A 16717-nucleotide genomic window follows, 5' to 3' on the forward strand; every position below is an offset into this window, starting at 1 on the left:
TTTATCAGACTAGTCTCTTTTCAGTCTTCTCTTTTCCAAAGTAAAAAATTTCCATTCCCCTAAGCTCACCACAGAAGTCAACTTTTCTGAATCATGTCACCCTTGCCAGCTCTCCCTTGGTCTCTGCGATGGTGGCTGCGCCTTCTTAAATGCTCTGCTGGGGCATTTCTCTGCATTAAACCAGGGCAGCATCAGGCAGAGTGGGATAAGAATGTCTTACAAACATGTCAAAATGGGGGGGAATAAATAGGCATCGGACTAGCCAGAATGTTGGTCTATTTTTTTTAAGCCCAGAATAAAATTTGAAGTGCAGTTTCTTTGGCGTTACACATTTTTTTTTCTGCCAGTTGTCCTGTTTTGACCTTTCCTGTCCCCAGGAGGTGTGTGCTGTCAACTTCTATTGTATTAAAACAGTCTGGTCCCAGTTAATCAATGAGCAAGGCTCTTGCTCTCTCCCTAGCTACATGTCTGTGTTTCCTCCTCTAAATCGTTCATGGTCTTTCTGTTTTGATGTTCAGCCACTCCAGTAACAAAACTTCTGAGAAAATTGCTTACCCTCTCTGTCAAAGGATAGCATCTCACATGTTCCAGTGTCTTGTAGGTCTGAGTTTCCCCTAAATAATTGTTCTACACTGCTTTGGATTTCAATTTGAAAAAGCATTAACCTAATATTTACTCAACATTGGCAGCAATAGACCATTCATAGGATTTTATCTCCTGAGAATTAGTAGCTCATTCCCTTCATTGTTTGTTAAAAACAAATACAGTTTGCGCCCTTTGTCTATTCCCTTTAAAAAAAAAAAAAAACAAAACCTTTACTATATTGCCCACCAGCGAACATTTCATTATTTATTGTTTAATTGCTGTTTCGTACTTGGCATAAAAGACGTAGAGTAGAATGTGACCACTAGAGGAATAATTATTAGTGGTGAACAGGAGAAAAAGACACAAAACATCAGTGGTTGCGGAAATGCTATTTCTCACTCAGCGGCGTTCAGTATCATTAGCCGTGATAGCGAACCCTCTCAGCCGGCGTGGTGAACCCTCGCACCATGAAGCACTTGTAATCGTTCCTCTGTGGCGCTGCGCCATGGAGAGATACCATTTTCTGACTCGTTTCTATTGTTTTGAAATGAGATCTATAGTCTGCGGACACGACCTCTTGAAAGGAGCTCCGTGCTTGATCATCCTCGTCGTATTTAACTGGGGTTTATAGTGTCCACTTGAGTCTACTGACACAGTGGGTGAGGAAATAGAGAATTAATCTTCTATCACATTCCCTTCTGTAGAGAAATTTCCTAATTAAACATAGCAGAAAATTACTTTTAAAGTAGCAGGAGGAGGAAAAAAAAAAAATCCTTCCTGTATTGTGGGCATGGGCAGTATTAATTGAAAAATTGTAATTTATTCATGCAAAGCTTCTAACTGCACCTCGTGTCCACAGCAATTTCCCTAGCATGCAACTGGCTTTGCCTCCAAGAAGGACTTGTGTTAGGAAAATAGAAGAATGTACTATAATTACTGTTTTTCTTCTGATTGGTTTGCTTTGGCTTTTCTGTTCATATTTATCCGTGTTTTCAAAGTTGAGGAAACTCCCTTGATTATTGCCTCTTCTCTAAGGTCTTCTCACTGTGGCAGTTGTCACACACACTGAGAATTTTCCATTTTAATATTCTGGTCTATTAGCTTGCTAAGAGCACAGATAAGATAACGAGAAATGAAAGTCCCCTTTTTAAGCATTTTTGTTTTAAAATAACAACTTTAAATGTATTGCTCTATTTAGAAAGAAAAATCTGAGTGGATGGCATGATGGGTAATGATATGTAAATGACCATTCATGCATGAAAATCAGGGCCACAGTTGAACGTATTAAGCAGTGACTGATATAATCATTATTTTGGATTTTGCATCTGAAGAGTGGGGATTGCAGATATCAAGTGAATTGCATATTTAAGAAAACATTCGTATGTGTGTGGAATAAAGAATGTTTTCGACATTTTTTGCGTTAAGTATCCTAGTGTTATGCTGCTTGGACTTAAATAAGGTCAATATGTTGGGTTTACGCTTTCCATATTATCTCTGGCTCTCACTTTGGCAGATTCTCCCTTTTCCGTTTGTGTAGCATGCCATCGGAGTGCCAAGTTTGTAATGTCAACTCTTTTCAGCTCCCTGTAATGCTTTTATCTGCAGAAAGCTGCCTGCTGCTCACATGGGGGGAGAGCTCAGGGAAAGCCAGTCGCTGGCATTTTAAAAATACGTAAAAATTCATGATTGTTACCATCCCTTTGTCGCTCTCACGCTTAGACGCGCTTCCCGCGCTAGCAGGGCGGGACAGTTAGTGCTGCGAGGCTGGTGGAGCTTGGGTTTGACACCCGTCCCTGTCTCCACACATCACAACCATGACCGGAGTGATCGCTTAATGGCAGTTTCTCCTGTGAGGGTCAGGGCATCTGCTGCAGGGTTTGGGGCCGTGGCACTGGGGTTGCCCGTCGGGAAGGCAAGGGGCAGCACGCAGGCACCAGTGCTTCGTAAGGCTGCTCCTTCATCCCTCAGCCCACACGTTGGCGGTGCTTCTGCTGGTGATGTTACGGACGGGGAAGCAGGACCTTAACGTGGGCTCAGAGTGCAGCTGCTGTTCAGTCACCTCTGTAAATTTATAAAATTTGTATATGTAAGCATACATGTATTCTGAGTAGTGCTGCCGAAGCGTAAGCTACAGGTGCTTTGTTCTAGTGACCGGGGAGACTCTCTGAAGCTGACTCAAAAAAAAATGAGTAAAGCGTCCCTGGGGATTGTTGTCTGGCAGGTGATAGTACAACTCACGACGCTTCCTAGCCAGAGCTCTGCGGCCGCTCTGCTTTTCAAGCGCTGCTTTCACGAGGAGGCTGGTAGTCAAGACTGAAATGAGAAAGGGACGTGGTATTGGTAGATACCCGAGACCGTGATGTTTTCTTGTCTCATCTCATTTTGTATTATGAACTGTAAAGAAAAAAGAAAATTCCAATTTGGAATAGGTGAAAAATAAGCTTCTGTTATACAAAATCTACATTAATGGATTCCTTCTATCAAAGGCAGAAAATAGCTGTGTTACTAAATATAATTAATGCATCTTGAGTTTGGAGAACATTATGCTAAATGTCCGTGATACATCCTCTGTCCCCTTCGGCAGTAGCGTATGATCAATTTTGCTACTCTGTCCTTACCTAATTATTGCTGTCGCTAATGAAGGGAAGTAGAGAAAAACATGTTTTAGTAGGTTAATAAGCCATCCAGAAAATTACATTAGCATGATCAATCCTTAATGATTATGGCTTCTCATAATATTAGATCACCTGAAAGGTGTTTTTCATAGGAGATGGGAGGGGAAGTAGATACCATTTTGCAGCCATTCTTCCAGATGTGCTCAGTTGTTTTTTGGAGAGAAAAACAGTCACACTTTGGCTCAAGAGTATTGACTGCTCTTGCAAACATTGATTCAGTTAGCCTGTATAGCCTAGCCATACAAGCATCTGGAAGGGCAGCAAGTACAGCAGATTTTCTACCTTCCCTCCTTCCACCAATATTTGTGGCTTTGGCTTTCACCTGGGCTGATGGTGTGCGCGTTCTGTGCTGCTTCTCATAATGTTTTGTGACTAAGCTGGCAGTCTGCGATCAGTCTGAGCAGCTTCCAACTGGCATTTTCCCGCTTCCTTTCTCCACGATGATACACCTTCTTTTGCAATCTAGCACCTTGTTTAGCACCTGTCAGGATTTCTATCATTTGTTTGTTTTTTTGTCTCACTGATGCTTCTTCAAGTAGCCGTGCATGCATACTCAGGACTTGTTTGTTTTGATGAAAGCAGTTCTCCTAGAGCATGTTCAAGGCATTAAAGTGAATAGAAGAGGGGAATGATCCTCAAACATCAGGTTCCTCTCTTCTTTTTTTTTTTTTTTATTTAAAGATTTTCCCCAAATTAAACTGAATCACAGTCCTCCCTTTTAATTTGTTAATTACACTTCTGCAATGGTAATGTAATCAGTGAATATAGCTAAAGTGTTTGTGTGTGGGAATCAATATTAATGAGAAAGAGCGTTATTTGCAAAGTGAGGTACGTGTCAGCTATTTGCTTTGCATCCGTCTGCCTGCGGACGGCTGCTCTGCACTTGACCCGCCTGCACTGTGGGAAGGAGCGCGGTTGCGGAAAGGGAAGGGGAAGAGTTCCTCCAAGGTTATTCGCTCCCTGTAGTTCCCTTCTACGCTTTCCATACCCGGGGGAAGGTATGGAACAGGACGCGCTGCCATTCAGCTGGGAAAGGTCCACATTTCGGGCAGCGCAGCCCTCGGAGAGCTCAAGCTTGGGGGCTGCAGTGCCATGGCCAGAGCAGAGTCAAGGCTTTCACAGCCCGACTGCCTTCACAGGTGACGAAACCCTGAGTGAGCTCATAAAGGTTAATCACGACTAAGTGAGAATGAAATCTGGCATTTTCCTGCTGGGCTTCCAATTTTCTGTATATGCAGTGTATTGAAGCTAACTGAGATTAAATGTTTAAACCTTTCGTGCCATATGGCTCCTGCTCTATCATAAATACATCTGCAAAATTATACGCAGAAGGGCAACATCGTTCTGGTGTGAATGGATTCAAATCCATGCTTCTCTGCTGCTTGTATTAAGGCTGAGTTTGGCATGTCACACTCAACCTGTTTGTCCTGTTCGTGGAGGTCTGGGAGGTTTTTCCCAACCCAGTCACATCAATCCTAGGTGACAGCACAAAAAATAGATCCTCAGTTTATCCACAGACCTATCCCGTGGAAGCTCCTTCTCCTAATTCTTCACCACCCTCCAGGAGTGGCTGTGCTGCTCAGGAACTCCCTTGTCTTTCTGCTGAGGCTGTCAGCAGTGCTGCCAGTGTTTGTCATGATTTTAGTACTGTGGGCATGACTATTCCACTGCATAAACTGTAACTCAAGGAGTACAATAAGCCAGTAATGGTGCTGCTCATGCAGGGCCTCAGCTTCCCGCTGGTAACGGAAATTGTACCTAAAGGCAGCCTACAGGAAAGACAGGCAGAAACTCTTCAGCAGGGCGTCTTGCAATAGGACAAGGGGTGATGGTTTTAAAATAGAGGGAGGTAGATTCAGATTAGACAATAAGAAAAAAAAAATTGTTTACACTGAGGGTGGTGGAACACTGGCACAGGTTGCTCAGAGAGGTGGTGGATGCCCCATCCCTGGAAACATTCAAGGCCAGGTTGGACGGGGCTCTGAGCAACCTGATCTGGTTGGAGATGTCCCTGCTCCTTGCAGGGGAGTTGGACTAGATGACCTTTAAAGGTCCCTTCCAACCCTAACCATCCCATGACTCTATGAAATAAAAAGGAAGAATGCAGTTCAACTGATTTTTTTCACATTTGTCCTGAAAGATCATCTTACTGCTGGACATGTTCCAACCCTAACCATTCTATCATTCTGTGTTCATGCAATTCACTGATGCAGTATGTTTTCATGCTTGTTGAAGAATAGGATTATAGAAAATATGGGGTCTGTGTTGCATAAATGTTGTATCTCCTCCTGCAGGACTTAGAAACTTTGTGATTGCCCTTATCTCAGCTCCTAGCAAGTTCCTTAGGTGCCTGCAGTTCTGTTCACTCTGAGTTGCAGCAGAGACCCAGGCAGAGCCTAGCTATGGGCTTGGGGAGGCAGGACCGCCTTTACACCTGTCAGGAGGGGTATTTTTCAGCGAGCTCTGAGGCAGGTTTTCTTTTTTCTTTAAATGGAAACTCTCACTCGCAGAGAAAGAAGCAAACAGAGGGATGAGCCGTGGTTTTGCATGTTGATAGGATGGGCTCAGCGGCGGCGATTGCAGATCGGGGAGCACTACTGTGGAAATATTAAATTCTTCTGGGGCAGGAGCTGTGAAGGGGGGATTGGGGATCACCCTTCGCATACAGGCTGACCGCTGAGGTGGTGGAGGAGGCAGATGAGGAGCCATCTGTCATGGCTCACCAACCACAGGGGTACAGCTGGGCTGAGCACGGCTTTTGACTGCCAGTTTTGGCACCTGCCTGACCTGCCTCCTTCCCAGGCCCCAGCACGGGGCGTGAGCTTGGCAAGTGTCTTCTCGACTTCCAAGCTCCAGGACTGCGCCCGTTCTCAGTTACATGTGTGCAACCTCCATTAGCACCACAGGAATAAAAGAGAAGGGAGTGTAATGTGGACGAAAAGCAAAAACTACACTCCTCTTGTTGAATTCAGGGAAAGGTAGACCCAAGACACTTTTACAGTAGAGCCACTTTACACCACCCTGATTATGTAAATGGGACATAAAGTAAATTGGACTTTCCCTCGCTCTGACACTCCCTTCCATTGCCAGAGTGATTTACAGAAGCCTTGGCGTAAATTAGAACCGGGACCAGTCTCTGCGGTCTGCGTTTTAGGATTTAAAACCAGTCATTTCCCAAGATAATTGTGGTGCAGTCAAGACCAGGAGCACCTTCCTAAAATTGGTTAATACCCAGATTTGGGTTTCTTCAGTGGCTTAAATGGAGTGGCATATTATCTCCTCTATAGTCTGCAGAAAAGATAGATTTGATGTCTGCGAGCAAAGACATGAAATTGCTATAGGCTTCCACTCTTATAGCCTGCCACCTGTTTGATTTATGTGATAAGTGATCTCAGATGACCCTCCCAGGCACTGAACCATTAGAGAGTTATGTTGCACAGCGATAAGAAATCTTCAGAGATACCTAAATCTTCTTTTACCACTGGGAGTTTCATCTGTTCCGGAATAAAGAACATCTTAATGTATGATGTTGCTATCTTGCTAGCCATACTAATATTCAAAAGGATACACAGACTTAAATCAATAGCAAAATGACAAAGACCTTAAAACTGAAGTAGTCACCAAGTGGATGCTAGACAGCTCTTTTAGGTTTTATCTTTGTTCCTTTCATTCTCTTTCTTGAAAGATGAGTAGCTGTAAGCATTCACATTCAAGCCTTCTGTTAATCTTTCTACCAGGTAGGAAGCTGGCTAAAGCACCCTTTCGGTGCAGAAAGCCCTGGAAAGTCACATCACTCATTTGGAACTTGCTTATTGTAGGCTTTGTGAGACCGTGGGTTGCATCGTTCCTTATTTTTGTCACTGAATTTCTCTAAATTCAGTGGTCCAGGTTCCTCTCTGTCTAGAACGAATAAAAGTGCTTAGAACCTCAGGTGGGATGTGAATTCTTGACAGAGGTCAGGGAAAGCACGGACGGGTAATTTCTGTGGTTTATGTCCAACTGTAGCACCTTCCCCTGCAGAGGAGGGCACTGCTGACACATATTCCTCCAACTGAACCTGTATCTAACACAGTATTTGCTCAACAGAATTTACTCTAAGTGCAATGTTGCAGCATGTATACAGTCCATATGTTCTGTCCGTCAGATTATCTTTGCATCCTATGTTCAGCACATCAAGCATAAGGTATCCAGCAGTAAGCTCCTATTTCAGGCAGTGTGGGATGCAGCTTCTGCCCAGGAATAGAGGAGGAAGAGGAGGGGCCAGAACCAGTCCCTGCTTCTCAGCAGAGCCCAAAGACTTTGCAGGTCTGCAGAGAAAGGCTTTTTGTCAGTCCACGGAAGGGATGAAGAGGGTTTCGAGCCTGACCAGCCAGCCACAAGTGGCTCACACTTGACTCTCCGCCTGCATAACCTTTGATGGTCGTTTTTCTGACAAATCAGAAAAGCGTTATGATATTGGGTACTTCCCTGGACTGCAGCTTCCCATCTCCTTTGACGTAGCGCTGAAATTTAATGATCTGTGTGGCCAGGCAAGTCAACCCGAGGGGAGAATCAGACATCATCTTTTTCTATTTCTCCTTGATCCTGAAAAATCTTCTGGTCCTTGCAATTAGGACTACAGTAATCTCCTTCCAGGCTCTTTAATAATGGCCTTGATCAGTGGCCCGTCGCATTGCATCCATCCAGCTGTGGCCATGTCCACTTGGTTGTTCTGTTCGCGCTGTTGGGCGTATTGAAATACGTGAGAGCAGGGACTGATGCCACAAAAGCTTTGGCAGCATCGCAGGCGTGTTTTTACAACAAGCTGCATCTATTCCTTGAAAATTCTCCTGCAAGGAAGTGATTTCTCTTTAAAATTAAATTAATGCAAGGCAGAGATTAATAGTCCCCACGTGCTATTTGGCTTTTTACTCAAAGCTGTTTATGAGGGGAAGCTCTTGGCAAAATTAAATGAGCCTCCTCTTCCTCAAGCTGGCAAATATTGTCGATGCTGGTCATCATACACCTTCATAAATCTGCGATGTTGGCATCCCACATACACCAGGCAAACATCAAATTTTGTAGGGGGACCGCACAAGGGTGCAATAATCACAGCTGTTTCATGTCAGCATTCAGAAAGCTTACAATAGGGTTTTATTCAATGAGCCATTCCTTTTGAAATGCCATTAGAGATATTTGCTAGGAGAAACTGGCCTCGACTAATCGTATTTAATTTTTTATCAAATGCACCGTGGGAGCAGCAGGGATATGCATGAGACAGAAACAAGCAAATGATGTTTGTTTAGAATAAATAAACTTTGAGTAAAAATTTAATCCATTCCCTCCTGGGCACGGTTGTACGGATACAGGCAAGTCCCTACAGAGGTCTGTAGGGGGTCATGTCCTCACTTCAGAGCCGGATGCTCTTGGAGACCTCCAGTTGCGGCTGCTGAAAGGAGAGAACCGCGGTCAGAAAGATGCAGAGGAGCAGTGCTGTTCCTGTGAAACCATTCCCATCCCATCCACTTTTAGCCATGATAAATGAGGTTCAGAGGGTGTGAAGGCTATTCGTCTCGCTGGGGGAGGCCTCCAAGCCCCCGGCCTGGATGGCAGCTGGAGAAGGCTCCTAAGGAGTCTAAGACGTGGAGCTGGGCAAAGTGAGAGGCACGCAGCTTTGCATAGGCTCGTGCCTCTCCTCACAGCAGTATCGCCTCGTCCGCAGGGCTGACAGAGCTGCATTAGGGTCATTGCAACCGAAAAATTGGGGGCAATGGGGAAAGGAAAGAAGCCAAAAGAGAATGGGAAGGAAGGCATGGCAGGAAGTGAGACAGGAGGTAAGAAATAAAGACGGAACTAGAGAGCAGCACTGCTCAGTGATAATGTGAAGCAATTTTTATACCATTTATTTACTGAGCTCGGGGCACTTCCCAGATGCTGATGCCTTGCACTGGTTAGATGTATGCAGGGCAGAGTCGGAGCCTTCGGCACAAGGTGTGGGTGAGGTCGGCACAGGGCCTTGCACAAGGGTGAGATATCTCAGAAGTGCTTCTTTCCAGACCAACATAAACTCAGCGTTGCACAGGACTGAAAAGTCATGAATGAACCCTACAATTTTTTTTAATTATAAATTTGATAGTTTCTCGTATTTATTGTACTCACATTTTCTCCTCAGCCCTAAAGCTTAGACATACCTTTCGTAACTAACATAGTAGAAACTGAGATCCTTATACGTTGAGGTAATCCACTGACTGTGATTTTAAGAAAAAATGTAACCTGAGAGTCACGTAGAAATATGAGAGCTGGAAAATGCTGCAAATTGAGTCTGACTGGCATCAAAGCAGTGCCAGGCTGTATCTATGTGGTCTTTAGCGAGAAGATAAGAGCACATTTTATCAGCAATCTGAACTGACTGGATACATCTAGTTCCTCCCCGAAAACCCTGTTAGGTATTTGCGTCACGCTGAAGTCATCCCATTAACCTTTTCCAGCACTTGGCTGAGAATGGCAATGTGGAGGTACCCAAGATGAGACCTGAAGCAAAATAAACCCTGAGAAAGGTGGTCTGGTTTCCTGGGCAGCCAGCTCAGGTGTGGCACAGCCCTGGCACTGTTTAAATAACCTGCCCACCGATAGCGGAGAGCTGGTTTCAAGAACTGACCCCTGGTGGCATGGAGGAGGAACCTATCAAAGGCCCGTTGGCGTGACGGAGAATATTTCAGGTCTCCTTGAGAAGTTCTGAGTCAGGCCCTAAGCTGAGTAGAGACACTGTTTTCTCGCATGAAGTCATTTCCCCAGCATGTTTGTGTGTGTAAGAGAGAGCAAATTTGTATTTATTGAGATGGAGCCAGACAACAGGAGTAAAGCAGAACAAGGCATGTCAGAGTTTGGATTTATTACTGATACAGTAGGCCATTTTCTTTTCGTCTTGACTGTAATGCCATTCTGAGCCTCTGCCAGACTTCCAGAGCAGAGTCATTTGTGAGTCTACCCCCTGCTTCACACCCCTCATTTTTCTCACTTAGTGGGTTTTGACTGAGCTAATGCTTTCAGGAAAAAAAGACTTATTGATTAGAGTGAAGTTGCTTGCAGCATCTGGGCTTTTATTGGTCAAGTTTGAGAGGTGTTTTTAGCCATTTGGTAGAGGTGCAGGTAGTGTTTGTTCTAACACATTTAGTAAATTCTGTTTTTTCTGCCCTGGTTTTTCAAAGCTTTCTCACTTTGTCCACTGGCCTTATCACCTGCTCGGAGCACTCCTAGGACTGAAGCATGTGGCAAGATGACCTCAGCTGCTCTGAAGAGCATTCTTCTCCTTCTCCTCCTCCACATTTTAATTTAGGTGTTGAAATACAAAAACAGCTATCAACCCTCATCTCTGTGTGATTTTTGTTATTACATGGATTTTCTTGCTTAGAAACAAGTGGATATCCTGTTAGGATGAGCTAGATCAAGATCTGTTTGAAGTTCTTCTTTCAACAATAGCAAAGATGTCACACTATGAGGAGTCAAGTCAGGATCAGGGATTGCAATGAGCACGCATCTAGTCACATCAGTCAGAGGAAGACTTTGCATAATACGAAAACAATCCTAACAAGGCATTATACTGATATTTCTGTATATTCAATTGTGTGATGATGATGTTTTATATGTTTCTTTGGTGTGTTCTCCAGTATAGTTTAAATATATTGAATAAGGATTATTATAATAGTTGTTAGTACTCCTACAAAGCCACGTGAAAAATGAACTGTGACTCTCTTGAGCTTGCCCTGTTGACTTTAGAAGCATGTTAGCAAAGAGAGATGAGAGATTTGTATTTGGCTGGTGTTGCCACCAAATTGTCTCTTGCCCTCATGGCTCACCAGCTACTCTTTACACTTCCATTTACTCCTTACAGTATGGTCCGTCAGACCGGTTATGTGCATGTCCCTTGTGTCACTTAGGAAACAGGTGACACTTTGTATCTCAGATCAAGACTGTGAGCTGCTGTGCATATTCCTAACCATCCCATTGGAGCTGCTTTTCTGGAAGAGTTTATTTCCATTCTGCCTTTGGCACTCGTGGAACATCTTGGAAAGACTGAGCAAGGATTATCCAGAAGCTCAAGCACAGAGATTTTATTGTCCATTTGTTAAAACCACTTTTGCTAGTCACCAACTTTTAGTAGAGCATGAGTCTGGGAAACTGTATGTATAAAGTCATAGCATGATCTGATGGAGTTGTAGCACCTACACAAGACTCTTGACTCAAAGAGATTGAAGTGTAAAGAGAAAGTAGAGGTGTCTACAGCATGGGGACAGTTTGAGGCTTTTAGTTTTCTCCTGGTATTTCTCCTGGAGATAAGCACAAAGTCAGACTCTTCTACTGATGACATTTTCAGTCTAGTGTTTGAGCTATGGAAACAAAATAAAATGTCACAAAACCAGTTTCTTTCTTCTAGGGCTTGCAAGCAATACAGATGTTCTTGAAATCACGACTGTCTGATCTGAGTGCAGTGAGAATGCCAGAAAAGGACCAGATGATTAAAACAGGAGCTGTTGTGGTTACCACAGTCCATTGACTCTGTAAATTGTGTGTAGTGCCTTCCCAGCTAAAGAATTTATATTGCTTGGGAGATTGAGATGATCTCTGAAGTGACTTTCAGATAATGTTCGTGACCTTCTAACCCATGTTAGCACAATGCCTTGAACTCTGGAAGTTGCTAATCTTGCTAATACAAATAGGAACTTGCAGCTTAACATTTCTCAGTAGTATGAGTAATAAGCGATGGGCTTCAGGATTAGCCTCCTTGGAGGCCTGCTACGTTCCTACAGGGTCTTGGTGTTAAACTTCAACCATGGCTAATGTGAGAACTACATAATGTGCAGGAGAAAAAGATAATTGTACACCTTTGTCGTGGTTTTGTTATCTTTTTTTAGAAGAGGAATCCAGAAACTAGATTATTTTTACTATTTTTTCTTTAGTTGGGATATGAAAGCAAGTGCAAATCAGCAAGTGTAGCAAGGAGGAAAAAAAGGAAAAAGAGTCACCTTAGAAAATGAGCATGCACTAGTCCTCAAGCTAAAAAGCAGTGGGAAATGTTGGGAAAATATCTGTAAGATGTCCAGATTTATGAAAGCACTTATCTGCTCAGTGAGGGGAAAACAAGTCGCTGCATGTGTCAGTCCTGGGTGCATATACCAGCGTGTGTATTTGCATAGGGAGAGAAAACACACCTTAAGGAAATGTAAAGAATAACATTATCTGTGGTTACTGCAAACAGAAAAAAAAAAAAAAGGTATACGGCTTTCTTTTAATCAAGACTGCTGCATGCTTGGACATTTAATGGCAACGTGCACATTGACTATGGAACGCTGGATGCAGAACTTCTTCAGAAAAATATGAAGGAGTGACCTGTTATTTTCTAGTAGAAATTAAGAGATGCATTGTGCCTTAGTGCGGATGTTCCTCTCTGAATCAGTTGCTTCTATTCAACATGCTCAATCTTTCAAATGCCTGCCTTTGATGACTTAAGTAGCTGTTTTACTCAGCTTGTGATGTGGAACTGTGTGAAGTCTGTAGTCAGACCACACCTGCTGGACACTTATAAATAGAAACATTACAAGGAGGGAAAAAAAATAGGGCATATGTTTTTAATTAAAAGGAAATACAAGCAAAGTGATCAACAGAATAACAAAATAAAAAATTAATAGCTCTTTTCCGTAAGGAATATTTTTTCACTCTTCTGACCTGGAGCAATTGTCACATTCCTGGTAGATGAGGAATGCTCTGCTGTCGTAAGAAGTCTTCTGCCCATAGGTCCCATTGTTTGTGCCATAGTTTGTCAAAAAGCAGGCACTGAGGTCACTTGCTCTTCTAGGGGCAAAAGCCCTTTCTCCTTTGTGAAAACTTGAGACTGTTGTCCTGTCTGGAGTAAATAACAAAAGCAGCCTATTCAAAGTCAGAGCACTCCAACAGGAAAGCCTCCCGTAACAACCCGGTTAATGGGTAACACCCAGATTAACGGTCTCAGGCCGTGGATGTACAACATCAGGCAGGTGATTTGTCCCATCAGTGCCACTGGGGCTACCAACACGCTTCAGCATGTCCAGCAGCGTTGGTAGGTTGGACCCAAACGTGCAGTAAGCCAGCACCACGTTGCTGACTCCAAATGAAGGAGAGAAATGAAAGGGTGACACTGCGGAGGCTGTTTATGCAGATAACAGCATCAGTCAAAGCTGATTGATGCCTAAAGTCTGGGCTGGTTTAATTATTCTGTAACTGGCAGAAGGATATCACTAGGTACAGCGTCTTGCTAGAAAGCAGCATCTTTCAAAAGATATCAAAAGGTGCTTATGTATTGTAGTACAAATGTAGATAGTGTTTCTTTTCGATCTTTTAACAAGCCCTCTTCTTGGTGCCTACCTTAGTGGTCTCTTTCTCTCTTTCAGTACTCAGCTGTCAGTATTTTTTCACAGTCCTCTTATGCCCATATGTTTATTTTCCCCTGGGTCCCTTTGTGGTTTTGACTTAAGGGCCAGGTACAAACCTTACACAATCGCGGACATTGGAGTTGACTTTCCTGGGCTTCGAATTTACCCTGTGCTGGAGATTGTCCCCTCCTCTAGACAGCACTAAACCTTTCCTGCCGGAGATAACTAGTCCTTGGGGCCCATAGCTGTACTTCTGAAAAGAAAAATGTTTTGCCTTTGGAATGGGCTAGATTGCACCACGCGGCAGGTAGTTTCAAAACATTCTCAAGGAAAGCATCCCCTTGGGTCCATCTCAAGGCCTTCATCAGTAAAGGACACAAGGCAGCATGTGATGCTATCAATACACCTCCATTGTTTTCCCAGGGAAAAAAGCAGTGAGCTCCGTGGTGACACAGCCTGCCCGGGCTGCAGCTTGAAGGGGTCACTGTTTAAGTAGAAAAGGAAGAGGAAGGGTCTTTCTCCAGTTTCCTTTTTAACTCCATAATTCAGGGAATTTGTCACAGGCCAGCATGGAAATCTCTGTGTTGGCCCCATTCAAAAACACTGTCTGTTGGCCAGGCATCAGCTCTGTGAGTAACGCATTAAGCTGACGAGGTGAATAGATTTTTCTAGAGAAAGAAGTGCTTTGCTACAGTGCTGTCTTTACTAATGTATATTCTTCTGCTTTCCATCAAACAGTCAATGAAGGCTCAGGTGAAACCAATCAAAAGGAGACATCGACCTGTGACATTTGCCAGTTTGGGGCAGAGTGTGACGAAGATGCAGAGGATGTTTGGTACAGTAATTTAGTCTACTCTTTTATTTTAATGAATGTTTTATTATTTAAAGGTACTGTGGATTAGAAAACATTACAAATATTAGATATTAAATTTTCTGTACCCAGAGATTCATCACACAGTGACTGAGGTGGTTATTACTCTGTAAAAATGTATAAAACAGTCTGGTTTATAATTTTGGAACGTGCACAATTTAGATAAAGTCTAGAAACACAGTTATCCATTTTGTTGCTGTTACAGCTTATGTTATTCCATCTGGGGCTTTACAGCTTTGTACTTTGGTAAAATAGAATTGGGAAAAATAATTGACCTAAAGCTTTTCTGGTCAAAAAACATCATTAATATTATCATTATGTTAATTCATGTGTGGCACTAGAAACGTTGGGAGATCTGTCTCGAGTTTTCCTAGTTGCTGGAGATGAAGACCTCAAATGTTTGAAATAATTCATATGTACATCTAGACATTTTCTCAATGGAAATTGTTTTATTTTTTATCTTTTAAAAGAGGTTTTAAAAGTATACAATTTTTATTGTTATTTTAAACCTTAACCACATAAGCTGAAGGAAAATAATTCAATCTACTCAGAATTTTAAAAAAAATTTTCATTTTACCTAGAAACTATGCAAGCATATATTAAGTCAACTTTAAACATGTCATTTCATTGTGGTTTTGGAACAGCCAATAGATCAAAAAAGCTGCTGTTCACAGAGCTGTACTTCTAACACTGCCTAAATGTCCAGCCTCATATTTCTATCTAAGTAATTAATACAAATTTAGGAGGCAAAAAAATAATCATGCAAATGTTGGAGCTGTTGTGTGGATGATGCTTCTGAAACTGTGGGCTGGTGGTAGCTAAAGGATGGATACGGGGACTGGGCAGTGAGATGTCAATAAAGGAATATTGCCCAAACTGTGATTTGGACAGTGGGAATGGAGCGGAGAGAGGAGTCAGTGGATGAATGGTCAACGTAATAATTGGGCCCAGTGCTGGGCAGCTGACCTCATCCAGGCAAAGCATCCATGCACTGTTGGTCAGGCATGAAATTATGAACATTTTTGCTATTCAGTGGAGACGCTTGGGAATATGGTTATGGTCATCCACTTGTGCTTGTTTTGATTTTGTCTTGCCAAACTTTTAATAACCTCCGGTTCAAGTCTTTACAAAACATCAAGCAAACAAACCATAGAGGCCTTCTCTGGCTTCAGTCATCAAAAGAAATTGTGGTATTGAAAAAGAGGAGCAAGATGCATCATGGTTGTAGGTTTGCAGTAATGTAATGAGATTTATGTGGAAGAAGCTTAATTTTGACTTTGCTTAAGAAAATTACCCCAAGATTTTCATTGTCTCCTTGACTGGTTGTCCTTGAGAGTTTCGGTGGTGCAGTATAGAAACAAAACTATGGTAAAATTAATATATCAAAATTCACAGTCTAGTGCTCATGTTTTCATAATTAAGTGCACTTCCAAATTGGAAGGCGGGAGAAGAGCAGGGCAAGGAATAAAATTAGCTACAAGATAACATTATTAATCATAAGCACTGAGTAGAGGTGTTTATTTTTTTTTCCAGAAATAGCTTAATAAAATAGCCTGATCCAACTTACCCCAGTAACGTTCCCACTGCAGCTTTTGCACTATCTAAATTCTTCCCCTTTGAAACAGCCTGGCTCACACGGAGCAGCGTAGTGACCTCGGGAGCTGAGGTTCTCCATCCTTATTGACAGACGGTCTTTCTGCAGGGGAAGATGCTCCTCAGGGCGGGAAGCAGGGAAGGGCGTTTACTTAGAAGATGCTACCAGACAAACTGTTAAAAGGCAGGAAAGCAGATTTCCAACCAGAAGTACCATGTAAAGCCTGTTAAAGGTCTGCTTTGAAGTAAACAACTTCATATGCTGTAACATAGCCCTGTTCTCCTGTCCCTGCCCCCATTAGTCTTGGATAAACGTCTGTCTTAAAAGTGAGCCTTCTGGCTGTTAGCTCTTTGTTATTCTTATTTCTAGAATAAAAGCAGACTATGTAGGGGGGACCTAGATCCCTCTTTCAAATCTACGTTAATTGAATTTTCGTGTTTGGCACCAGACAGACATATTCCCCCACTCCCCCTGCCAAGATTTGGTGTGCAGAAAATGCTCTTAGATTAAGTGGAGAAGAAATTTCAGTTTATTGTTTGATCTCTGGTTTTATGAGAATCAAATTTCAGATGTGAGCAGGGCTTCTTAGCTGTTTCACCTGACTGAT

At 42.8% G+C, this 16717-nt stretch overlaps 1 protein-coding gene across 1 annotated transcript in view; it reads left to right on the forward strand.

Moving 5' to 3' along the window:
• The window catches only part of TMEFF2 (transmembrane protein with EGF like and two follistatin like domains 2), a 128798-nt gene that overhangs the window by 61741 nt on the left and 50340 nt on the right, over positions 1-16717 (forward strand). Inside the window, exon 5 of the mRNA XM_086750795.1 lies at positions 14384-14480. Within this exon, the coding sequence (XP_086606921.1) occupies positions 14384-14480 (97 nt within the window). The remainder of the gene's footprint in view (positions 1-14383; positions 14481-16717) is intronic.

This window comes from Chlamydotis macqueenii, chromosome 6, assembly GCF_036417535.1.
Source record: "Chlamydotis macqueenii isolate bChlMac1 chromosome 6, bChlMac1.mat, whole genome shotgun sequence".
In the NCBI taxonomy this organism is placed as follows: domain Eukaryota; kingdom Metazoa; phylum Chordata; class Aves; order Otidiformes; family Otididae; genus Chlamydotis; species Chlamydotis macqueenii.